We start from the raw sequence: 27,177 nt of genomic DNA, 5'->3' as shown, positions 1-27,177 counted from the left end.
TGGTTTTTTTTTAAAGTCAGTAAAAGAACAAATCTTGTGCTCATATATGTCCTTTCGCAGTATAAACACAACCAGCATGGTGGTTCAGTGGCTATCACCAATCATAGAAGATGTTGGTAGCTCAGCTCTTTCCTCGTTCAGATGCTCACAAGTGTCGGTGCACACCTGTAATCCCAGGACTTAGGAAGCTGAGGCAGGAGAGTCAGCCGAGGCCAGCCTGGGCTAACTAATGAGGCCCTGTTTGAAAATCTATAAATAAATATAAATTAAGATTTAGCACACATGAGCAATCCTATAAAGCACAAATAATAGCAAAAATGAAGTCCTGCTTTCGGGAATGGTTAAATCTCAGTGTTTATTACCTTGTTTTAAAGGTAATTATGTTTCTTTTTCTTTTTTTATTAGATATATTCTTTATTTACATTTTACAAATACTGGCTTATAGAAGTCAAGTTTATTCATTCCGTGTATGAGCAAATAAACCCTGAATGTCCTGAAGGAGGCTTGTATACAGTGAATTCTTTTGGAACTGGTTTACTGTACAGATGCCTAGACTAGGGTGCCAGGAATCAGCTACACTTGCCGAGTGTTGCCTGGCGCGCCGTGGCTCCAGCGCAAGAAATGCTTTCATTTTCTTCTCTCGCTGTGTTGTCCCATAAACCACACCCGGGGCCATGTTGTGTTTTAATGCTGATGCTGATGGTGCGATGCCAGCATTCCAGCTACTTCCGGCTGACTATAAATCTAAGTTCTGAACTTCTGCACAGGGTTGGAGCCAGGAGGGCGAGCAGAGTGCAGGGCTGCCACGACTTTGGTTAATTCAAGATTCTCTGAACCCCATGGCCTAGGCCACTGCCCCCTTGAGAACTAATCGTGGGAAGCCTCTCCTGCAGCTGACGGATGCTGCGGTGTGTCTTGCAGATGTAGACGTCGTGAATCCTGATGAGAAGTCCATTATGACCTATGTGGCGCAGTTCCTGAAGTATTCGAAGGATGTGCCTGGCCCTGGCAGTTCGGCACAGGTATGTCTTCTTCTTAGCTGCCTACTCAGTTTCTTTTGATTGTACACTAATGGTTTGGTTTTAAAATAAAAAACAAAACAAACAAACAAACAAACAAAACCCCTGAAATTTAAGAGTTGCACACACAACTTAAATATGTAATTCATGACTAGCAATGGTGGCGCACGCCTTTAATCCCAGTACTCAGAAGGCAGAGGCAGGTGAATCTCTGAGTTCAAGGCCAGCCTGGTCTTCAGAGCAAGTTCCAGGAAAGCCAGGGCTATACAGAGAAACCCTGTCTTGAGAAAACAAACAGGACCTGGAGAGATGGCTCAGAGGTAAAGAGCCCTGGCTGCTCTCCCAGAGGTTCTTAGGTCAGTTCCCAGCAAGCACATGGGGGGTGGCTCATAAGCATCTGTAATGAGATCTGGTGCCCTCTTCTGGCCTGCGGGCATATATGCAGGGAGAATGCTGTATACACAGTAAATAGGAAAATCTTAAAAGAAAAAGAAAAGAAAGAAAAAACAAACGTGCACTTCGTTCAAGTATGTAAAACATACATCGAATCACAGTTTCAACATCCACAATATTACATTCTGCCTCTCTTTTAGGATTATTCCAGGAAAGTAATTTTTGAATTTCTTTCACTATAATTTGTTTTATCTGATTTTTTTTTCAGTTCAAGTGATGGTTTGTCAAGCTCTGCTGAGTTATTTAAACAGCTTCAAGATATGTCTTGCATTAGTTCTGTGTTAGGGTGGCAGATAGCATGGATAACAACTTTAAAAGAGAAACCTTGATTTTAGCTCTCAGTTTGAGAGGTTGGGCCATAGCCAGCCAGCCTTGGTCATTATAACGGACAGTGTATGACAGAGCCAGAGAAGTACAGATGAGAATGAGACTAGAGTTTGGTGGTCCCCCATTTGGGATATGCCCTCTGTGATTACGCTTCGCACTAGGTCCAACCTCTTAGTTTCTTCCCATTGTGTGCTGCTGGTGCCTTCTCTAGTGTTCAACCATATGACGTCATCATTCAAGATCCAAACTATAGCCAGCATCTCACAGGATGAGTTATAAGTTAAGCTCCCTTTTGAATAAATTTAAGATGTATTTGTTTTGGCAAGGTCTCTCTATGTAGCCCGGGATGCCCTCAAACTCACTTTATATACCAGGCTGCCTCTTGAGTGCTGTGGTTAAAGGTGTGTGGCACCACACTTGTCTGTTTATTTATTTATTTGGGTATTTTGTCTGCATGTCTGTCTGTGCACCACATTTATGCAGTGCCCATGATGGCCAGAGGAGGGCATTGGATTGCCTGGAACTGGAGGAAAGGGACCACAGTTTATAACCACATGGTGTTAGGAACTAAGCCTGAGTGTTCTGGAAGAGCCTGTAGTGCTGTTGACCGCAAGCGCTCTCCGGTCCTTTTGAACAATTTAGAGATAATAAAATTTGATCTATTGTAACATGTATTTGTTTTACTGAAATATTCGTGTATTATAAAATGAAGCTATTTAAAGTGTTCAGTTCAGTGGTTTCTAGGCATGGACACGACCATGCAGCCATTGCTCTCCAGTTTAGCATACTTGGCCACGCCTCCAACTGGCAGATTTCGTCCCCTTTTGCTCATAGCTTGGTCAGTCAGAGTGGTCGGGATGGAAGTGTGTGCGCCATGCATGGGGAGGCATTGTGCTCCGCTCTTGGCCTTCGCTTGTGGAGATTTCCTGGAATCACCGCTAAGTGGCTTTTGATTACTCGGTTTACAACCACTGAGCTGTAAAGAAACTCACGTCCATAAAGATAAATGAGAGCAACGAATGTAGCAAAGTTACATAAAAAATACATATTATTTTAAAAGTTCTCCTAAATGGCTTTCTCAAGCATGTTTCCGAACCTTTTGTCTGATGATCTAGGCTGCCTTTCCAGCCCTTGTGGCAGAGGCTGTCAGCACATTGTTGCTGATTCTGGAAGTGACTCTCTAGGAGACACTAGGCTTAGAAATGTGCTGCTCATTTCTGCCTTGCTGAGAGGCTCCTCCTTCCTAATTAATATTTATATAAAATTACAGATTCAACTGACTGTGAAATTGGGAACAAAAATATTAAGCTGCCTTTTTGTTTACTAGAATAAGAAGGCAAGTGAACAGGAAATTGTAACCTCTGGATTTAACCTCCTGCAGAAAAATCTGTTCAGTTGTGAGCAAGCCCACTGAGACAGACTATCAGGGCCAAGGGTACCCTCACTTCTGTAGGGCAGCACGTCCTGAGACTGTGCTAGGGGCGTTGTTGTTGTTGTTTGTTTTGTTTGTTTAATCTTAAGGTATTCAAAATATTTTTGATGTGAATGTTTTTGGCAGTGAAGCTTCTATAAAGTGATTTAGGAGGTTGTCAAGATGGTAACATGAGAGGGTAAGAATGGTGTTGTTTGCTGAGAAAGCCTTTGGCCTTAGTTCCACCTCTGTGACCCCTGTGAGGTGGAAGGAGGGCTCTGTGTGTGTATATATATATATATACACAGAGGTCAGAATATATATATATATATATATAGAGAGAGAGGTCAGAATATATATATATATATATATATATATATATATATATATATACACAGAGGTCAGAATATATATATATATATGTCAGAATATATATATATATATATATATATATACACAGAGGTCAGAATTTATATACACACACACAGAGGTCAGAAAAAAATATATATATACACACACAGAGGTCAGAATATATATATATATATATATATATATATATATATATATATACACACACACACACACACAGAGGTCAGAATATATATATATATATATATATACACACACACACAGAGGTCAGAATATATATATATATATTCTGTGTGTGTGTGTTTATATATATATATTCTGACCTCTGTGTATATATATATATATACACACAAAAAAAAGGATTTCTCAAAAGAATATATCTATATATATATTCTTTTGAGAAATCCTTTTTTGCAGTGTGATTTTGAGGTGTTAGTGTCAGTCTATTTTAAATGTAAGGTGTTACAGGAACCAGCAGAATTTCTCTTGGGCATGGTGAGTCATTGGTGTGAAATTACAAGAGTCCATCGCTCTTTTAAGCTGTAATTTTTATTGCTCACAGAAATCACTCATAGTTTAAATATGTGTGTGCACGCATGTTCACATGTGTGAATTACAGGCCAAGGTGAGGGATGCTGTGGTCTGGCTAACTCTGCAAGAGAAGAGATTACAGAAGATGCTGAAGGATTCGGCAAATGAGACCTACTGGGACAAGTATCATGTGAGTAAGACTTTAGACCCTTGCTTGTCCTCCTTTAGGGAAGCGTGGGAAGGCATACATTTAGAAAAGTACCGTCTTCGGGTTTCTGTTGCTGTGAAGAGACCCCATGACCACAGCAACTCTTATAAAGGAAAACATTTAATTGGGGCTGGCTTACAGTTCTGAGGTTTAGTCCATTATTGTCATGACAGGAAACATGGTGAAATGCAGGCATGGTGCTGGAGAGATAGCTGAGGGTTCTACATCCAGGCAGCAGGAAGGAAGACTGCAGCATACTTCCTCCAATCAGGCCACACCCACTCCAACAAGGCCACACCCACCCCAACAAGGCCACATCCACAACAAGGGCACACCTTCTAATAGTGCCACTCCCTATGGGGGTCCCTTTCATTCTCACTACTGCAAATACACTTCAGAAAACTCTAAGAGAGTATTAATATTAAACAACCCCAGACTTGGTACCGAATTCTAAGACAGTGCCTCTGAAGCCTTCACGGATGCTTTTGTTAAATACAGGTTTAGAGTCGGGAGCTCTGGCCTGGGCCCAAGATCCCGTGTTGCTAATATGGTTCTTGTTACTGCTGGTTCACAGAGTAGTTTGACCTGCAGAGCTCTATAGCAAGGGAGGCCAAACTATAGCCCCTGGCAATGAATTCCTCCTTTTGCAAAGAAAAGGCTGTCAGAATAGCCCTGTGCTTATTGAAGTACTCTTCATTGTTATTTCCATGCTCCTGGGCCTGAGCAGTTGGGAAAGAGACCAAATGGTTCTCGAGGCCTAAGATTTATCATCTTGCTCCCTGTAATGTTCTTCAACCCGTTTTTGAGTAGGCCATTCCCTCATCATGAATACTGAATGGAAGGGGAAACACAGGTTATCAACTGCACTTCCCAGAATTATAGTGCAGGCCTTCACCCAGGAGTCCTGTGTCCAGTAGTGATGCTATCCCTGACCACTGACCATTCGCTGTGGAGCACCCTTGCTGACAAGCCTTTTATAGGCTAACACATCCCGCTGAACTCGGTGGTGGTAATTGAGTTTCACACATGAAGACACTGAGGTTTTAGCGGGACTAAATGACTTCTCTGAATGTCACAGAGTCACAAGAGTAGAGTGTGGCTTTACGGCTCTGGTCTTCTCACATTCTGTTGCGGTTCCAGGACATGTTCGTTATTAACTGTACAGTCCTTGAGGGAGCAAAGGAAGGTTTCTTAGAACACATTGTCTATGTAATGGTGTGCTTCCCACCAGTTTTCAGTCCTGAATAAGGATGATATTGTCTCATGCTCACGCAGCCCTGAGCGCTTTCTGGGCCACCATTGCCCCGAGGGAGCTGGATGAATCAGCTTTTCCAACTCTAACATTGAATGGATCACGTGACTTGTGGACCATGCCGTCCTGCGTGGCTCAAAGTCTGTAGGGCATGAAGGAACCAAACATTCTCTTCTGCCTTTGATCAGAGCAGCACAGAATCTATAGATGCTCCGTACTTCTGCCCCAGGCCCTTGCTTGAGATAGAAGAGATGCTCTCTGTTCTGTGGACATACCTTGTTACTACTATGTCTTTGATTTAGAAACATCAGACTCATGTTTATTCAATAAAAAGTTTTATAAACTTGTTGTTAGAGATAAAGTAAATTATTTGCTACTTATTTACTTATTTATCCATTTATTTATTCATCTTCAAGGCTAGGGAATACTAATACTAATCACCCTGCCAATGAATTCTTCAGTTCAAATAATTTTTGTCTCAGTCTCTCACATATCTGGGACTATAAAGGTCCCTACCATCATGCTCAGCTTCTATTAATTATGATTAGGAATATTATTAATGATCACATAATGCGTTCACACAGAATTGTAACTCTAAAACACCAATACTGCATACAAGTGCAAACCAAGAGAAACTGCTCTGACATTCTTTTTTTTTTTTTTTTTTTTGGTTTTTTGGATTTGTTTTTTCAAGACAGGGTTTCTCTGTGTAGCCCTGGCTGTTCTGGAACTCACTCTGCAGACCAGGCTGGCCTCAAACTCAGAAATTCGCCTGCCTCTGCCTCCCAGAGTGCTTGGATTACAGGCGTGCACCACCACCGCCCGGCTATGCTCTGACATTCTGAGTGCAGGCAGAAGGGAATTTTTTTAGTTGGGCAGAATGCACTGGGAAGAGTTGGATTATCTCTGCTAGTCATAAGCCACTTTGGAAATCATGGTGTGACTCAGATGTATATTCCATGCACTTGGGGAGCTGACACAGGAGGATTGCTGTAGGTCTGAGGCTGGCTTTGGGTATGTTGTGAGTCTCATACCAATTTGGGGTATAGAGTGAGACCCATCCTAAAAAAGCAAAACCAGCCGCCATCGGTCATACAGGAAATGGCAGGGCAGCAGTTGTCTTGTGTGCCCTGGGTCACACATGTGGCACATGTGGCACTGTGATCTAGAGACAGGTGGCTTTGCCACTCTCTCGCAGTAGAAGTCTGATGACTGACACCTGTGGGTCTTTTTGTTTGTTACTCAGTTTGTCAGATTGAAGCAACCAGGTCAGAGAGAGGATACGAGATTCAGATTTTTGTTTTTGTTTTTTGTTTTTTTGAGACAGGGTTTCTCTGTGTAGCCCTAGCTGTCCCGGATCTCACTCTGTAGACCAGGCTGGCCTCGAACTCAGAAATTCAGAAATCCACTTGCCTCTGCCTCCCAAGTGCTGGGATTAAAGGCGGGCACCACCACCGACCGGCTGGGATTCAGAAATTTTAACCTTTGCCTAAACCAGACTTTAATATAACCTTTAGTTTTAGAGACCTGGAATTAACAGATTGCGTCTTATAAGTGGAATGAGGTGTTTAAGGTTATTATGAAATGTTCTTCTCACTGCAGAGTCTGCTATCGTTCATGGATTCACTGAATGAAGAAAAGGAATCCTTCGTGGATGTCTTGTCACTGATAGGGAGGATGAGAGAGCAGAATGAAGAAGAGTTGCAGCTGAGGCAAGGCTGGGCCAGCCTCATGTACCAGGTGACTGCGTTACGCCACTTAGAACTCTTCTCGGGGAAGCTTTGTTAGGAAAAGTCTAGACTCTAGACTTTCACCAGGAATTCTCTAGGAGACAGGATAGATGCGTCCCCAGAGAACAGGATCCTGCTTTGCCCCCCTCCTTCCATGTCATTTATATAGGAGTTTAATTTTAAGAGGACTTTGTGGCATTCTGCTTAAATACAAGCTTTTTCAACGCTACATTGGCCATCAACTCTTGGTTTACCACAGAGTAAAGGTCCCCTCCTATTGGAGGGGACTGATGCTGGTGAAGTGTAGCCTCTTCCCTCCCCTCATTTGTCAGGCTCAATGCATGCTTGGAAGACAATCTGGAAGCACATGTATGATGTCATACACATTTATGGTCTTCATCCTCTTGAGATTATTAAGATTTGGTTTATGATCCAGCATATGGCATAACACGGTAACCACAGCCTTTGGAAAAGCTTGTGCTCTTCAGCAATTTAGTATGATATTAATATTAGTTAAGACAAGGTGGCTAATACTCATGTTCAGCCTATCTCTGTCTTGACTGGCTTTGTCTAGTTTTGTAGCTGATGAAAGGGTAGTTTAAAAGTCTGGGGAAACCCCTCTTCAATTCTGTCAAGTACTGCTTCATGCATTTAAAAACTTAAGTGTGTAATAGATTCATGAGAGTTACATCTTTCTGATGAACTGACACTTTCTGAACTATCTCACTAAATATACTACTAATATTTGGCAAATGTTTTGCTTGGTTTCTGATTCATCTGATATGAATGCCATGTTCTGACCCCGTTATTCTGATGCTATTTGAATTAGACATTTCCACTCATTTATCTCAACCCATTTGAGTCTTTATAGTTCATCTACTAAAGACAACACATGGATTTTTCTTTCTTATTCTGACAATTCTGACCTTTTAATGGTAATGTTTAGTATGTTATACTTAATATCATTCTTCCTATCATTAAACTTACATATATCATTTTCCTCTTTGATTTGAATACTTCCTCTGTTTTTGAATTTTCATTTTATTAAAACATCCTGTTTTAATATGTCTGTCAGTTTTGGGATCTTTTTGTTTATTGTTTGGTGATTGCTGTAGGTGTTATAATGTACATAGTTTAAGCTCTAAGCTGTACAACTTCTTATTATACAACTTTTTTTTTATCATGTAGCATCTGTTTTTCAAAAGTTCTTTTTAAATTTTTTTAATTATTATTCCTTAAATGCTTGTTTGTTTTCTAACAAGAGATGGAAAATATGTGGGTCCAGATGGGAGAGGAAATTGTAATCCCAACGTATTGTATAAAAAGTCTATTTTTAAATTAAAAGAAAAAATAATGTGTTCTATTTTGAATTATGTGCCTCAGTGTGGGTGTGTGCTCACGAGTACAGGTATCTGCAGAGGCAAAGGCATTAGGATGCCTCAAATCTGAAGTTGCTTAGGCACACGACATGGGTGCTGGGAACCAAACTTGGGTCCTCTGCAAGAGCAATACACAGTTCCAACTGCTGAGTCATCTCTCCAGCCCTCCCCCAACAACCTTGCATTCAAATAATTCATCCCTGTCCTGTTCACCATGCTCTGCTTGTTTTATATGTAAGCATATGTGTGTCGTGTGTGTGTGTGTGTGTGTGTATTTCCCCCCCCCCCAGCAACTATATTTTAAGGATTTTTTAAAGTTTACTTTTCTTTGTAATTGTGTGCATGTGTGTGTGTGTGCATGTGTTTGACTGTGTGTGTCTGTGTCTGTGTCAGTGGTAGATGTGTGTGTGTTTGTGAGTGAGTGTGCATGTGTGTGACTGTGTGTGTCTATGTCTGTGTCAGTGGTAGATGTGTGTGTATATGTTTGTGAGTGAGTGTGCATGTGTGTGACTGTGTCTGTGTGTGTGTCTGTGACAGAGGTAGATATGTGTGTGAGTGTACATGTGTGTGACTGTGTGTGTCTGTGTGTGTGTATATATATATATTCCCCCCCCCAGCAACTATATTTTAAGGATTTTTTAAAGTTTACTTTTCTTTGTAATTGTGTGCATGTGTGTGTGTGTGCATGTGTGTGACTGTGTGTGTCTGTGTCTGTGTCAGTGGTAGATGTGTGTGTGTGTGTTTGTGAGTGAGTGTGCATGTGTGTGACTGTGTGTGTCTATGTCTGTGTCAGTGGTAGATGTGTGTGTATATGTTTGTGAGTGAGTGTGCATGTGTGTGACTGTGTCTGTGTGTGTGTCTGTGACAGAGGTAGATATGTGTGTGAGTGAACATGTGTGTGACTGTGTGTGTCTGTGTGTGTATATATATATATTCCCCCCCCAGCAACTATATTTTAAGGATTTTTTAAAAGTTTACTTTTCTTTGTAATTGTGTGCATGTATGTGTGTGTGAGTGTGTGAGAGTGAGTGTGCATGTGTGTGACTGTGTGTGTGTCTGTGTCTGTCAGTGGTAGATGTGTGTGTGTGTGTGAGTGTGCATGTGTGTGACTGTTTCTGTGTGTGTCTGTGACAGAGTTAGATATGTGCATGTGTGTGTCTGTGCGTGTGTGTGTGTGTGTGTGTGTGAGTGTGCATGTGTGTGACTGTGTCTGTGTGTGTCTGTGACAGTTAGATATGTGCATGTGTGTCTGTGTGTGTGACTGTGTGTGTGTCTGTGACAGAGTTAGATATGTGCATGTGTGTGTCTGTGTGTGTGTCTGTGTGTGTGTGTCTGTGTGTGTGTGTGTGTGTGTGTGTGTGTGTGAGTAGGTGCCCATGGAGGTCAGAAGTGCTGGAGTTCCGGTGGTTGTGAGTGACTCCACATGCATGCTGGGAGCTGATCTGTGCGCCCCTGCAGGAGGAGCAAGGCGCCTTAACGGCCTCATCTCTCCAGCCCTCATTTTAAAATATTAAGAGAAAACTCCAGTCTTGCATGGTTACCTAGATATTGACCAGCTGGACATGGTGGCCACCCCTTTAATCCCAGAATTTGGCAGAGGCAGGTGAATCTCTATGAGTTAGTTCAAGGCCAGCCTGGTCTACAAAGCAAGTTGCAGGCCAGCCAAAGTTCCATGAGGAGACCCTGTCACAAAAAAACCAAGAGTTGTGGGGGCAGGATATTTGCCATGTCTAGTTCTTCTATAGCTTTTGAGCATTTCTTAATCGCCCCACCCCCACAACCCCTTACCCGATAACATAACAGACTGGCTTCATTTTCCTTGATCTTTAAACATGTTTACTTTGACTTTATTTTTTTTAAATTAATTTTATTAATATTTAACTTACACAGCTTATGATTTACCTATTTTAAATGGATAATGAAATGTTGTTGTATATCTTTCTGTGAATGTGTTATGTGTTGCAAAGTATATGTGTTTGTAGCATGTGCACATGAGTGGGCAGATGCATGAGCCCACTTGGAGGCCAAAGAATAACATCTTTTTCTATTGCTTTCTGCTTTCCCCCTTTGCATCTCTCTTCGAGCTAGAAGCTTGCCTTTTTGGCTTGTTTGGCTAGCAAGGTAGTGAGCTTTGGGGAGTTTTTTGGATGCTCTCCTCCAGTGCTGGAGCTCTAGGCATGCGCAGCCACGCCCTTTTGTGGGGGTGCCAGGGGCTTGGATTTAGGTCCCCATGCTTGCAGATCATGTGTGTTTGTTTGCCAACTGAGCCCCTCCTCTCTTCAGCACCTCTGACGTTTTTTAATGAAAATGTTTATTTTTTATATTTATGTGTGTGTCTGTCAGTGTCTCTCTGTGTGTGTGTGTCTGTGTCCTTGTGTATATGCATGTGAGTGCAGTTCTCCCAGAGGCCAGAAGATGTCAGATTCTCTGGAGCCTGAGTTATAAATGGCACTGAGACTCTAACTTGGGTCCTTTACCAGAGCCGCATGCCGCCTCTCAAGCCTCCCCATTAAATGATTTTTAAATGAATGCTTTGAGTTCATTATAGAATTCACTCATGTTACATTTTCAGAGAGACTCTATGGCTCAATGTTTTCTGCCTATGCGCTGCACAGGAGACGTTTGTGAATCTCTGCTTGCCGATCAGGAATGACAGCCTATTTTTGCAATGTCTTTTCCAAATCAATTACTATATATGTTAGATAGGTGTGCATGACTTCCCGGAGCCACTTCTCAAGAGGTGTGTCATCTGCGGAACTAGTGCAGCTCAAGGAATCTCACCACCAGACACTAGTGCCTGGTGCATTCTGGGAACCTGGCTGTTGTAAAATGACTCGAGCTGTGTGCAGCAACCGGTCCATAACAGTATGAAAGTCAGAGAAGCTGCTGTCTGAATAGTTCAGAGTGTTCCAGGCCACGGAGACCGGGCTCGATTCTCTTATTTTTCTTTCAGAATATGATTTGGAAAAATTACCTGAAATAATGAGAAAAACCACAAAGAGAATTATTTCACAAGATTAAAAGCTCCAAACTAATAGGATACTGGAAACCTTCGTTTTAGTTAGGGGACTCTGCAGATAATTTTCTTGGGTGCAGTGAAATGAGATGTTAATTTTAAACTCAGTAGGCACATCAAGCTAATGCCATCTATACAATTGTGGCTCCATAGTTTATGGACATAGGCGCACTTTACTTATTTACTAATTTTAAAGTTAATATACAAAGTAACGGATTTCATTATGACATTTTTCATATATGCACATACGTTAGTAAGTTCTTTTCTCGTAAGCCTACTGCAGACAATAGCAACATTACCTGATTTTGACCTGGTAAGATGCATGTGTTTTTAGCCACATTAAAAAATAATCCGCTGGGCAGTGGCAGCACGCGCCTTAGACCCAGCACTTGGGAGGCAGAGGCAGGCAGATTTCTGAGTTCGAGGCCAGCCTGGTCTACAGAGTGAGTTCCAGGACAGCCAGGGCTACACAGAGAAACCCTGTGTTGAAAAACAAAACAAACAAACAAAAAACCTTTCAGGAAGGATATGTGGAATGAATGTGTGTGTGTGTGTGTGTGTGTGTGTGTGTTCAGTGTTCAAGAATGGGAAGGAATGAAGGTAAATGTTGCCTCTGTCATCTAAAAGTTTTGATTTCATTAAAAATATAGAGAGCTTTCATTTAGTTGTGCAAAGAATATAGTTGAATTAGAGCAGGGCTCTCTTGGCTTTTTCTTTTCTTTCTTAAAATCATTTTCTATAACCCAGGGAAGGCATGCAGGAATATAAAAATAGGCATGCCAACTGAGCATTTACTAAATTACATCAATCATAAGGAATTTATTTTAGGAGGCTAAATGTCCTTGCAGATAGCCTGATGACCTTACTTCGATCCCCAGAACCTGCATGGTAGAAGATGAGAACTTGGGGCAAGATGGGATTTACCAAAGGAGAGAAGTGGGAGGGTCAGTGGAATGTTGATGTGTGGTCAGAGCTAGTGAGTGAGCCGTGTGTGTGTGTGTGTGTGTGTGTGTGTGTGTGTGTGTGTATGCAGATGTGCATGCATGTATACGTGAAGTATGGTTACAGTGTTGTCCTAAGGAGGATTTCTGTTCATCTAGAAACCATGACTAACACCAGCCAAAGAACACATGGCTGTGTAGTGTTTCAGACAGTTCTTTCTGTGACTATCCTTGTTCGGAGGAGAAATTTCAATAGTTCCAATTTCCTCCTTGCAACTTACTCAAAATTCTCCCAACCTCATATTTTCCCCATTCTGTCTGTTCTAACAGCTTTTAAGCTAATTATATTTGTCCTCTGCAAGTAGTAAAATAATATTAGAACAAAGAGGTTTGCCCATTGATAAAATTCCTTTAATAAGTCAGCCTTGGCTTTCTGTGGCATGTGAGGTAAACCTGCGTCGGTGACGCCATGGGCTGGGCAAGTGCTGACAGCCCTGCTTTATTTCAGGTGGCTGCGTGGAGAGCCCAACTGGATGACGCCTTGCCTTCACCGCTCAAAGAGACAGAAGCGTGGCTGAAGGATGTAGAGGGGCTTGTGGAAGAAGGGGTGCCCACCTCCCAGGATTACTCTGAAGCCAGGACTCTGATCCAAGGGAAAATATCCCTATTCAAGGTGGGAAAAGAAACTCATGGAAAAATGAACCTTTTCTTAGGGTCTGTCCTTGAGGAAGACTGTATTCTAGGAATAAGAGAATCTAATACGATGGTGGCTGAGGGCAGTGTAGCATTTGTCCCCTGGAGTGCAGAGACTCATGAATGTTCATGGTGGCGCCACCTGTAATCCCAGCACCTGGGAGGTAGAGGAGGAGATCTCGAGTTCAGGGTCATCCTTGACTTTATAATAAATCTGAGGCCCCCAGGGCTACATGAGACGCTGTGACACAAACAACCCCCAATTAAATGAGATGTTTTCACATTCACAACTGTTGAACTGTTCAAGACAGAAATTAGGAAAGGCAGAGTCTAGTCGACTCTAAAGCAGCTATGACATCCGACCCAGAAACAACCCAAAAGATGCCAAGGGGAAGAAAGCGCTGGTGATTGGGTTCTCACCACAAATGTGTGGGCAAACTTGGTTTGTGAGAGTTCGAGGAGTTGTGTCTCTAGAGGCATGGACGGACTTGAGAAAAACAAAGGCTTTTGCTAATGACTGTGCCAAAGACATTGCCTGACGCTCACCTAAAAACATTTACACTGAAATAATGGGTATGAAAATCTTAGGTAAAAAGGAACAGATGAGAACCAGTCATGGTGGCTCATGCCTATGAGCGTAGCACTCTGAAGGCTGAGACAGGAGCATTACGACAAGTTTAAGGCCAGTCTAGGGAGCATAGTGAGTTCCAGGCCCGCAGAGGCCACAGTACATGACTCTTATCTCAATCAGTTGATTGATCTATCAGAATTTTTGACATTTATTTGAAAACAGATATAACATGGTGGCTGAGGGCGGTGTAGCGTTTGTCCCCTGGAATGCACAGACTCATGAATGTTCATGGTGGTGTAAGGCATAGTGGACATTCCTGCCTTTGCAGTATTTAGAGATAAATCGGATTTTCATGTTTCTAATTTCTTTCAGAGTCTGATGGGCAGCTTCGACTATCATTCGAACGTTCTTTTGGCCTTTGAAACCAGAGCAGAGCAGAGCCTGCCAGCTGTGCCTCCTGCTAAGCTGGAGGAAATGAGCAGACGGTTTGTAGCAGTGCTAGCCCTCCAGCTCTGTGAAGGAAGCCAGCTATTCCCGCTCATGTTTAGCAATAGCATTGCTTGCATACCACAAACAGAGACTTGGAGATAATGTCTGACATGTTTGTCTCTGCATCTTGATAACCACACCTTCATGGTTTTGCAATAGCAGCATACATGCTCACATCCTGTGTCACTGAACAATAGACTCCAAGGGTGGGCCTTTGTCTTTCTAAGCGCACTCATTTTTCACGTTTGTAAACATGGGCTCCTCACAAGGATACCAGATCAAGACGGGGTATATAAGTGCAGTTTTATAGAGTAAAAATAGGGATGGAAAGTTATGAACTGTGGCTTTGCAAATCACGAGGACCAGCGTTTAGATTCCAGCACAAGTGTAACCACCCTGGGTCCATAGATACCTAGAACTTCAGCTCAGAGGGATCTAAGGCTTTTTTCTGGCCTCTTTGTGTACAAGCATATGCAGTCACACACTCATGTGTGCAAACAATCATGAACACACACATAGACATAAATAAATATATCTTAAAAAAAAACCCAGCCTGTAAAATGTAATCAATATAAGGGCTGGAGAGATGTCTCAGTGAGGAAGAGCACTTACTCTCCTTACCCAAGCTCAGTTCTCCAGGAGCTATGCCCAGTGGCTCACACCATCTATAACTCCAGAGGATCTAGCACCCTCTTCTGGCCTCTTCAGGCACCTGCGTTCAGACAGACAGACAGACAGACTGACACACACACACACACACACACACACACTGGCAAAGAATAGCATAAAATCTTTAAAAATATATTATTAGTATAAAAGTCATTTAACTGAATGTTGTCCACACTGTCTTCTGTTTTTGTTTTTTTTTACTCATAAGTAGCTTCCGGTAATAACAAGAGAATGTTAGTAGTAATACTTAAACTGTCTTCATATAAGCTTTAAAAAGTTGTAGCTGCAACAAATGATACAGAAGTTTTTAAATCCTAAGATATTTTATTCTTCAGGGTGTTCTTACAGGATTTCTTAATAATGGATAATTTCTTCAGAAAATATTCTGTTGTTACATTTTTACCTTAGAAATGTTGCTTTATAATTTTTATATTTTATATTGCATATATTTATAATGTTGCCAGAGCGTTTATTTTACATTATTTTAAAAGGGGAAGAGAGGAGTGGAAGGACATGCATACACACACACACATACACACACACACACACACACACACACACACACACACACACACACACACGGCACAGGGCTGGGGGTACTCTTGAAGGTACATTTGAGTTCTATGTGTTTGAATAGAAAAATTAAATCATAGCATTTCTGTAAATGCCACCCAGATTTCTGACACTTGGTCAAGTCTAAAATCTGCCTGTTTTCCAGAATCAACACCGTTTTGGGGAAAGACTTCATCCCACTTCTGGAGTTTCACGACTCTAAGTGCTCAGTTCTCGCTTTGCTAGATGAAGCGACGGCCAAGTTGGATGTTTGGAACGGCACTTACGGGAGCAAGGAGTCCGTGGAAGTCCTGCTGGAAGACTGGCGTGTGAGCTGCTGCGGCCTGGGCCTGGGCGTCCGCCTCCCTTTCTGCTTCTGGATTAGCTCAGGAATTCTCCCTATCTGGGCTTGCGTGTTTGTTGGTAGGGCTCATTAGCTTCAGTTTCCCTGGAGAAAACCATCAGTGGTGGTCCAGTTGCAGCTAGAGGAATGAGTAAGAAGATGAGGATCGCAGTGGTCAGGATGAGTTAGGACGGTTAAGGCCTCAAAGGCTTCCCCGTGGCCTTTCCCCGGTACGCATGCTGCGGCTGCCTGTGGAGGTCAGATGACATCCTATAGGAGTCAATTCTCTACGTCATGTGTGTCCCAGGGACCGAACTCAGTCTTCCAGCCTTGGTGGCAAGTGCCTTATGTACTGTGGCACCATCTTGGCTGCCCTTTGCCCAAGGTTGAATAGGAAATGATTTAAATGTTTCAAAGAAAAGTGTGTTATATGTGTAGGTGTGTCCATGCATAAGTTCAGATAGAACCCCATGGGCACTTACTGCCTTCCCACTGCTTTTAGCCTTCTTCTTTTCCTTCCTTTGCTTTTGGGAATGGAGACTTGAGAAACCCAAAATTGCAAGTTTCCGAGGAAAATGGAAAAGGGTGATGAAGGCAGACACATCTGTTTATAATGATCATTTAAATACTATGTGCTTCCAAATTGGAGGCATCATTCTAAACTGGGCTAGGTTTTATTTATATATAAAATATGTAGAGCAATACTACATATAACTTTTTTTTGCCTTCTCTGAAGTTTTATTTTTTTCTGGGCTTTTGTTGTTCATTTGTATTTTGAGACAGGGTCTTAGGTAATGAGGTTGGTGTTGAACCTCTGACCTTCCTATAAGTGCTGTAATCTACAGGAGTGTGCCATCATGCCTGGCTGTGGACTTAGATCTCACTAGTCCAATAATCATAGTAGTAAGCTAGTATAAAATAGGAACATAATCAGTGTTTTTTAACCTTCCTAATGGTGTAATACTTTAATACAGTTCCTTATGTTTGGTGACCTCCCATCATAAAATTATTTTTGTTGCTACTTCATAACTGTAATTTTGCTACTGTTAGGAATGTAAATTTGCTATGTAATGTAAATATCCGTATTTTCTGATGGTCTTATACAACCCACACGTTGAGAACTGCTAGGATAATAAACAGGGAGTTTAGAGTCAGCTCTCAGTTAGCCCCATGGTTTTCCATAGCTGATTTAGTTAATGGTAGTTTTACAGAAGTCTTTGGGCAGGTGGGGATAGCTCCAGAAAAAGCCACCTAATGTAGCTAATGAAGACTTACTAATTAATGTGAATAAGGCCTGTGAAACCAAAGCAATTGACACAGTTACACAATGTTGCTAGGACAGGTGAGGTAGAAGGCTTGGATTTGCTCTAAGTGATGAACTCAGCAATGGGAAGCACTGTAAAGTCACAGGGGCATGTTAAGCTAAATCTGCAGTGATAGTCTGTGTCATTGTGTTCTTGCATCTAAGTCCACGCCACCCTTCACGAACGGTTCCTTCCGGTTCCTCTATTGCAGTGTGGTGGAGGTGATGTACCCAAACATTGCTGGCAACCTTGCCCTTGACTGACACCACATACTGACATCTGGATTTCTTGTAACATTTTCAAAAGTAAAATCTGTCAATATTTTTTTCCTCTTCTTCACAGAAATTTACTGGAGAGAAAAAGTTCCTAGCTCAACTTGATACTTCCTTTCAAAAATGTGAAGAAATGTTTAAGAACTTGGGTAAAGTATCCTAGTTGCTTTTTAATGGGACAGCTATCATTTCAAAATGATATTTGTTTTACTCTACTGGTTTCTAAACTGTTTTCATGTGTGTTTTCCTTGGAAGAATCTTTCTTTTGCTTTTAACATTGTTAGGGAGCATGCCTGTTCATCAGTTAATGCAAATAGTTTTCTGAATTTTATTTAAAAAAATATGTTTTGTAAGACTGTTTTTTTTGTTCGTTTGTTTTCCTGATGTAGCCAGAGAATGTGAGAGTGCTAAAGAGGAGTATGTGACGCTGGAAAAGAATGTTCACATGTGCAGACAGCACATCTACAACACGGAGGCCAGGCTGCAGAGAGTACTGGCATGTTGGGCAACTTACGAGGAAGCTCTCTCCCTACTAAAGGCTTCTTTTGAGGTGACAAAGAAGGAACAAATTAAAGAGGTATTTTGAAGTCAACGGCTCTGTCTCAGTTTTATGTTTTATTTTTGGAGACTGACTACATACACCATTCAAGTTACAGTTCCTCCTGCCTCTGCCCTCTGAGCTCTGGGGTTAAAGGCGTGCATTACTATGCCCAGCTAGACTTAGCTTTTGTATTTCTTTTTGTTTAAGCCCAGTTTGACTATGAAGGTTCAGTGTCAATAAAGGAGTAAACATATATCTTCCAGAAATTCTTCAATATCTTGGGAAGAACTTAGTATTTTTTCCTACTGTAATTGTCAGAGAGTATATTCTTTACATTGTACACACACACACACACACACACACACACACACACATTTACATAAATAATACAGCTTTTAGAAACTCTTTCGAGAACCTGGAGACAGGTTCTTGACTATATAATCTCAACTGGCTTTGGGATCAAGACTCTCCTGTTCTCAGGGAACTTCCTTACTGACAGGATTAAGGGATGCGCTACCATGCCTACCTAAATCACTGTTTTTAGGAGTTATAATTTTCCATTTAGTTAAAACTTTTTCATCTTTCCTGAATTCCCCCCACAGAGGGTCCCAGACTCATTTGATCAATACTACCTTCATAATGGTTTTATTATTTAACACTTCCCAATTGAAGTCATCTAGTTTCTAGTTCCACAACTTTGTAGCACCATGAGCTCTAAGAGACAGATGCTCCCGAGATGCTCCAGAGTTCAAAGGCTCTAACACGATCCCTGGCACCACAGAGAGGTTTGGGACCATATGGTCAGGATGACAACTTTTCTGACTTATGTTTACTTTATGTATCTGATAAGATGTTTGGAGGAATGTCAGTGTAATAATTATCTTTATATGCTAGCCAGGAAATAGCATGTGTTTCTGTCATTTGTTTTCGTTGTTGAAAGTAGACCAAGCTGGCCTTTCACACTGAACATTTTCCAAATGGAGTAGAATTACTTTCTGAGCAGTAGGTTCTTAGTATGGAAGAAATTCGGGAGTATAGGAGTGCACAGAGAACACCTTAGACTTAAAAAGTCTCCACATTCCCTGTCACCTGTGTTGCTCCTACAGGTTCATACTATTGGTTTCCAATAGCTCTTCTGTCTTTCAGGGTCTGATATTAAAATATACATAAACTTGGGGAACTATGCCATCTTGAATGTGACTCTAAAACTCTGCTGAGATGCCTTGGGCTGCCAGAGATCTTGGAAGAGACTTTTAATTTTAAAGGAGACTTGGTAGCATCTGTCACATAGACACTGTGTCAGTATTATATACTTGGACTAGATGACTTAGGAAATTCTTGGTCTTGAGACTAAATGAAAGCAGTATCAAGGTAGTATTGCCTCTATTGAAACCGTTACCACAGTGGTATGGCCTTTATTGATCAGATGAGTCGGGGAACCTTTGTTAATTTATCAGACACTTAGAAAAATTGACTAGGCACTTCTGAAGAGTCCAGGGCCAGGCACAGTGTAGGGCATCTGCCAGGCAGCAGCCCAAGAAAACAATCTGGGAAGTTCTCTAAGAGAGAAGCCAGTTTCTTTTCAAAGGCCTTCACACTCAGTCTTGCTGAGAAAAGCCTTAGCAGAGACTTATTATGGATAATAGCAATACGATTCTACCATTAAAGGTTCCTGTGACTTATCTGCTATGCAGGTTCCCATGGAGACCCTCTTGCTGTGGAATGCGAAGCACACTTCTTTAAATGAGGTGGGGAGTTTCCTCATTGACATCAGCAGTAGAGAAGTTGCATCATCTGTTTCTAAAGAACTGAGAAGGCTGAATAAAAGATGGAGAAAGTTTATCACAAAAACTCCACTCGTAAGTTCTTGTTTCTGGTAACAGCTCTCTGGGGATATAATATTTGTCATAAAGGCACTCAGCAGATTCACAGCTTTGGAGCCATCAGTCCAGTCAGGCTTTTTTTGGAGCACATGACATCTGTGCAAGCCTCTTCATGCATGAGGGGTGTGTGTTTGTGTGTGTGTCTTTCTCATCTGCTGTCCACATTATTTTTGAGACAAGGTCCGTCACTGAACCTGGAGCTCCCCAGTTGGCTAGACTAGCTGGTCAGCAAGCCCCGATGCTCTGCCTGTATCTTCTCAGCACCAGGATTACAAATGTGTACCGCTCTACCTGCCTTTTCTAGGGATGCTGAGTACGTGAGCTCACGCTTGCCTGGCTGTCTGTTTTAGAGCATTATCATCATTTCAGTAAGATGACTTGCACCTACAGCTTCTGTCAATATTTCTTCTCCAACCTCCTAGCCCTAGATAACCACCAGGCGATTGTCTGTAGATTTGCTATTTTGGACTTTTCTTATAAGTAGAATCATATGTGCTGTTTCATGACTGGCTTGATGCCCTTGGCACAGTGCTTTTAAGGTTCAGGCAGATGTGCTATATAACTGCATTCCATTCCTTTTCATTGGAGAGTAGAAGACCATTGTCCAAATAGGCCAGCTTGTATTTGTTTATCTATCACATGATACACATCTTGGTTCTTCTGGAGGTGTAGGCTATTAGAGCCACTGCAGTTATGAACATATGCACAATTTATTTGAGATACATATGTACTGAAGAAAATGCTTAGTTTTGGGGCTTTTCTAATGTATGTCTGCTTGTCAGTTCCTTTACCAAAAACATTAACATTGCTTTACCTATCCAAAGTCTTTAAGAGCCTATACATGATCTTTTTATCTTTACATTAATATTTATCATAAAATAGAATTATAATTAAAATTTAAATTATTCTTTTATGTATTCATGACAACTTTTCAGATATTTTTAGTAGACAAATTTTTTGTGTGTTTGTAGTGAACTGTTTGCATAGCTGATTTGCATACTCGATTTTCCTGCCTCCACCTTCCAAGTGCTGGGATTTCAGGTGTGCACTACCACACCTGGCCATAATTAAACATTTCACAACACTATTGTTAACTGATATATCTTAAAAATATATTTAACTATATTTTTTTCCACTTACTATTTTTGATACATATTATCGAAGAAATAGAAATATGAGCACGCAACTTACAATGTTAATTTTTATAGGAACTGAAACTGCCACTTGTGAAAATTCAGGACCAGCCCATTGGGCCCAGTTCTGAAGCAAGTCTGTCTAAGGAGTCAGCTATGCCAGCAGACCACGGTGGAAGCCGTGGTGAGGACGTAAAGGTAAGGCTGGGGCACTGCCCCCACACAGAGGGATGACGTTGCTTTGTTTCTTTCCCTTGGGAAAGGATGCCTAGCACAGTGGGTGTGCACTGCTCAGTAACAGCCACAACTCAGTTGATTAGAGACATGCTTTTGTGGGTGCACTCATGAAGTCATGCCTCTCAGCCCGCCCACTCTATGCTTCTATGTCAATAAAAGTAGACAGGAATTTGAATGGTGCCAATCCATGTTGTATTTTCTTTGGAGGACTTCTGACTAGTGTTTCAAAATGCTTGATCAGGTGTGGCCAACCTGCCGCCACCTACAGAGTGTATGCTGAAGAGGTGGCAGTTGAGTGACCCAAACAACAAACGACAGGCCAACCTAAGGGTGTACATCAGTTTGCAGCGTTGTGCTGGGCCAACTTGTAGATCTCAGCCTCGTGCAGCCTGTGGGTTGGGCACACCTAGCAACTTCCAGCGTTGGCTAGCCACCAACCTCTTTTTGTGTTGCTTACTTTCTGTGGAGAGGAAGAAGCTATAATACTCTTTGTTGCGGTGGACAATTGGAGGGCGTTAGACTGTAAGTAAAACTATGAAAATGGAACCCAAAATACATGTGTAACAGTAATGCCCGTGACTTCGCATATGCGCCACACCCTAAAACCCCCGACATCGCCATACATAAGTGATTTTGAATGCCTTTAGCCTGCTGGCAGGAGTACTAATGTTTTCAGAATGCCTAACAGAGGGAGGGATGGCTCAGGGGTTAAGAGTGCTTGCTGCTCTTGTTTAGTATCCAGGTTCAATTCCAGCCACCCACGTGATAGTCCACAACTGACTGTAACTCCAGTTCCAAGGAATTCATCACTCTCCTCTCACACCAAGCACACACCAGGTGTACACACACACCCACACATACACACACCCACACACACACACACACACACACACACACACACAGACACACACACACGGTGGTTATAACCTCTGGCTTCCCCACCCCCACCCCTTCCTGAATGACGACTCAGAGGCTTATTATTTATTTATTAATAAATGCCTAGGCGTTAAGCTAGGCTTCTTCCCCAATTAGCTTGTAACTCAATTTTACTATACTATGTCTATACTATTTTATACCATGTTTAAACTCTTCTATGCCACATAGCAGGTTACCTCTCCTCAGTGCCATACGTTCAGCTTCCAGTAAGTCCTCAGCAAATCTCACGCCTGACTACTTCCCAGAATTCCTATCTCTCTGGATGTCCCACCTTCTAATCCTGTCTCAGCTTATTGGCCATCATCTTTTTATTTTAACCAATCAGAAAGTGCTTTAGGCAGGCAAGAAGGACAGACACATCTTCACACAGTACACATAAACACAAGCACACACTCTGGTACACATAAAATAAAAATTGAAAAAAAAAATGCCTAGCATAGAGACAGAGCACTCGCTTGTCTGGCATGCAAGATGCTGAGGATTCGTCTGTACTGCTGCATGAAAAAGAAGAAAGAAGGGAGAGAGAGAGAGACAGAGAGAGAGAGGGAGAGAAAAGAAAGGAGGAAAGGAAGAAAGGAAGGAAGGAAGAGAGAGAAAGGAAGAAAGGGTGTGACCAAAGAACTTCTGGAAGAAGCTCAGTTTATGTGACATTCTTTAAACTCTAAGTCTCTGAACCCTTAAAAAGTTGAGATATATACACGTTCATGTGGGTGTGTATGTTGATACAGGTTCTCTCTGGGTAACCCTGGCTGTTACACAGAGAACTCAGTAAGTAAGCCAGGCTGGTGTCAAACTCAGAGCCTGAGCTCTGGGATCAAAGGCGGGTGCCAGTATCCTAGCTAAGACCAACTTTGAAACTGTTGGTTGTGCAGAGACCAGCCTGCAGGATACTGAGAGACTGTTAGAACAGATTTAGTTATTTTTAAATTTTGTCTCAAGCCTCCTTTATTATTTTAAGTGTGTGTGTGTGTGTGTGTGTGTGATAGTCTTGCTATGTAGCCCAGGCTGTCCTCATATTCAGAGCCTTTTGCCTTCGCTTCCTGAGTGCTGATTCCAGACATGAGCTACCATACCCAGGGTATCCCTTTTTACCTTTTTTTTTTCTTTGAGACATGGTATTTCTGCATAACCCAGTTATCCTAGAGATTACAATTCTCCTGCTGGACTCCTGAATGCTGGGATTAGAGATGTGTGACCTCGTACCTGGCTCTGAATTTCTTTTTGATGATATTGTATAATTACTGTTAGTAATAGCTAAATTTAATTGTACATGAGTTTACTCAAGTTTATTCAGATTAACTTTCTAAGCTTCAGTGTTACTTATAAAATGAGATAATATTATCTCGCTGACAGAAACGGTATAATTAAAATAACATGCATGGATGACCTCATTTGTAAAGTGATGTGTACTTTCATATCATCACTGTCAAACTAAAGTCTTACATCACAAGCGCATAGTTGTGTGCAGACAACTATGTGACAATAGTTCTAACACCAAGCTTAGATTTCTAGTAGGCTCTACCATCTGGGTCTATGAGGATGTTTGCTTTGTGATGTTCACATTGTAGCAGAAAACCTAATACATTTCTAACTCATTAGGAATACATGCCTAATATGTTTCTCTGTCCTTGTCATTAAGCAAATACTATGTAACTTGGTGTCAAATTCCCATTCTTTTGGATGGTGATATTATCAATGTTTCATATTGCAGTGACTTCTTCTTAGTGATAGCTCTGATTGTTCTAGGCTTCGGAAAAGCAGGAAGTAGAAGATGAAGACTCAGCCGGACAATTGAAAGTGTCTGACGTCTCTGAAGAGGTTGAAGGACTCATCAAACAGGTGACAGTATGGGAGTCAGAAACCAAATCCATCTTGGATCTCCTTCGACATCAAGATGAGGATGGCTCCTCAGTGGACACCTTGCAGGTATGAATGTGAGCGTGTTTAAGAGGGGACGTTATTGATTGGAAACTCACGTGGGCTTATGTTTTAAGATAAACAAAAAAGGTTAAAGAGTAATGAGCTTGCATTTAATTTTCCTTATTGGGAAATTTTAAGATGGCAGCAACTCCAACCACTGATTGCTCTTCACATAATGTGCTTGCAATGCTTTATATATATAAGGTATCGACTCATTTTCCTGCCTATGAGGGGAGGATTATAATATTCTGTATGAGAGGCAGGAAGATGAGCACATTAAGTCTCTGGTGGCTAGCTACAATGGGAACATACGAATTATGTAACCTGTACCTTGAAGGTTCTCCCATTTAACCAGCCATGTCCCCTACTCACCGATGGAGAGGTGACTCGTGTGTTTGAACTCCATTCTGCATTCATGCTCCCGAAGTTGTCTTGAGTAAGAAGCAATGAGGTGCAAGTGTATCTCACTGTTACTTGGGATAACTGAGGATTTTTCCTGAGTTCCAGCACAACTGTACATCAGGGGAGCATGTGGTAACTGGGTTAAGATAGGAAGTTTACGGAATAAAGGACCACTCCCAGACTTTTTGACATCTATGTTGCTGGAAAGGCCTATAGCTCAACCTGCAGTATTTTCATTGTTTGTGATGGTGATAACTTAGTAGTTTGAAAAGTATTCTTAAAAAATAACATTAAAAGCCTGGCAGTGGTGGCACATGCCTTTAATCCCAGTACTTGGGAGGCAGAGGCAAGGGGATTTCTGAGTTCGAGGCCAGCCTGGTCTACAAAGTGAGTTCCAGGACAGCCAGGGCTACACAGAGAAACCCCATCTCGAAAAAAGCAAAAACAAAAACAAAAAAACAACAAAAAATAACATTAAGAGAACTTTATCTGCTAGTTTTATTTCATTTTTTTTAATTTAGATCATCTGTAATTTGGTTTAGTAAAAGGAATGAAATAGGTATCCAATATTAAACAGATTTTTTTAAAGCACAATTTAAGTTTTTTTTCTTTAATTACATTTATTTACTTCGTGTACGGACACCATGCCACACTGCACATGGGGGATGTCAGAGTAACAGTTAGCAATTGAATCTCTTCTTATACCATGTGGGCCCAGGAGTAAACTCAGATCACTGGGCATGACAGCAAGCACCCTTACTAACACAGCCATCTTGCTGGCCCTAGGGTATGATTTTTTATGGTTTCAATTTCAAATTATTTTAAGTCTATTTAAAAACTATAAAATGATCTTTCATATAAACAGCAAGAATATAACCATGCTGTAATATATTATCTATTATTTTGATAAAATAGAGATTACTTAACTCTCTATTTTATCAAAATAATAGATAATATATTTTATTTATTATTGATTTATTCATAATTTTTTGGGAATTGAGTGAGACAGAACTCGTGTAGCTGGGTTGGCCTCAAAAGCCTGAGCTCCTGATCCTTCCTGACTGTACCTCCTGGGTGTAAGAGACCAGGTGGACACCACAGTGCCAGGCTAGAAGATGTAGAGATTTTACGATTAGGTGGGCCTCTAGATAATGTGGATGATCTGTTTCTGTTGAAAAAGAGTTGGGCCTTTATACTTTATACTTTCATATCCACAGAGAAATATCTGTAAGAAGAGAATAGCTTCCTCGTGTGTCCTGGCCCTGCCTGTCCTCGGTTTCTGGCAGAGACACAGACACACTTCCCAGTCAGTGCAAGGGTGATGGAGAGCTGCGTGGGGAAGCTGGAGAAAGGCGCTTCGCCACGCTTTTTATATAATTAAAAAAGAGAAAAGCCGGGCAGTGGTGGCGCACGCCTGTAATCCCAGCACTCTGGGAGGCAGAGGCAGGCGGATTTCTGAGTTCAAGGCCAGCCTGGTCTACAGAGTGAGTTCCAGGACAGCCAGAGAAACTCTGTCTCGAAAAAAAACCAAATCCAAAAAACCGAGAGAGAGAGAGAGAGAGAGAGAGAGAGAGAGAGAGAGAGAGAGAGAGAGAGAATTCAGAATTGGAAGTGAATGTTCTAATTTCATAAAGATAAACTCACCACTGTCCTGTTACATAGAAACCAGCCAAAGTCGCCTGTGCTTCCTTGGTTTCCCTCCCTGACTCCTTCATGGATCCTTTCCCTCCTGCTCCTGAGGGGCAATTAACTTTTTTAATGCTAACTTGAAGGCTAGAAAGTCATTATTTACAAATAAGACTGAATTATCTTTTACATACTGTATTAGTCAGGGTTCCCTAGAGTCACAGAGCTTGTGGAATGTCTCTGTATCAAGGGAAATTGTTGGAATGACTTACAGTCCGCAGTCCAGCTTTCCAAACAATGGGCAGCTGTGAATGGGAAGTCCAAAAATCTAGTACTTGCTCTATCCCATGAGGCTAGGTGTTTCAGCTGGTCTTCAGTATAAACTGGAATCCTGAAGAAGTAGGTTCCAAAAGGTGTGCTAACAAGTTAAGTGCAAGCAAAGCAAAGAACAAACACTTCTTTCTTCCATTGTTCGTATGTAGGCTTCCAGCAGAAGGTATGACCCAGATTAAAGGGGTGGACTACTACACCTGGATTTGGAACTTGCTCTGTCCCAGGCTGACCTTGAACTCAGAGACCTGCTCCTCTGGGTCTCCTGGCTTTAAAGGCATGTCCTGCCTTGCCTGGGCCTAAGCTTTCCCTGGCCACTGTACCTCAAGATCTGGATCACAGTTGCGCCCTCCATGTCTGGATTGTAGTTCATTCCAGATGCAGTCAAATTGATAACCAGGAATAGACATCACATATGCTTCTTAGACATGTAAATCTGTGTAGCATATGTTCTTTTGTTTCAGAGTTTTCTTTGGAATTTAACTTTTTTGGTGTGTGTATGTATGCGAGTGTGTGTGTGTGTGTGTGTGTGTGTGTGTGTGTGTGTGTGTTTACTTTAAGAAAGTGCCTCACTAGGTTTCACAGACTGGCCTTGAAGTCATTCTGTAACCAAGCAGGCCTGACTTGGTGACCTCCTGCC

At 41.7% G+C, this 27,177-nt stretch overlaps 1 protein-coding gene across 6 annotated transcripts in view; it reads left to right on the top strand.

Annotated features, from left to right (window-relative positions):
• The window catches only part of Syne2 (spectrin repeat containing nuclear envelope protein 2), a 297,205-nt gene that overhangs the window by 80,618 nt on the left and 189,410 nt on the right, over nt 1–27,177 (top strand). For all 6 annotated transcript variants that reach the window (XM_052185627.1, XM_052185630.1, XM_052185629.1 and 3 more), the window contains exons 9-19: nt 922–1,022; nt 4,199–4,300; nt 7,173–7,310; nt 13,145–13,309; nt 14,273–14,385; nt 15,777–15,939; nt 17,600–17,678; nt 17,919–18,106; nt 19,765–19,929; nt 21,162–21,284; nt 24,006–24,185. In XM_052185627.1, the coding sequence (XP_052041587.1) occupies nt 922–1,022; nt 4,199–4,300; nt 7,173–7,310; nt 13,145–13,309; nt 14,273–14,385; nt 15,777–15,939; nt 17,600–17,678; nt 17,919–18,106; nt 19,765–19,929; nt 21,162–21,284; nt 24,006–24,185 (1,517 nt within the window). The remainder of the gene's footprint in view (nt 1–921; nt 1,023–4,198; nt 4,301–7,172; nt 7,311–13,144; nt 13,310–14,272; nt 14,386–15,776; nt 15,940–17,599; nt 17,679–17,918; nt 18,107–19,764; nt 19,930–21,161; nt 21,285–24,005; nt 24,186–27,177) is intronic.

This window comes from Apodemus sylvaticus, chromosome 6, assembly GCF_947179515.1.
Source record: "Apodemus sylvaticus chromosome 6, mApoSyl1.1, whole genome shotgun sequence".
NCBI classification, from domain to species: Eukaryota; Metazoa; Chordata; class Mammalia; order Rodentia; family Muridae; genus Apodemus; species Apodemus sylvaticus.
The sequence above is the reverse complement of the archived record's forward strand: the minus strand, read 5'-3'. Positions and strand labels throughout refer to the sequence as shown.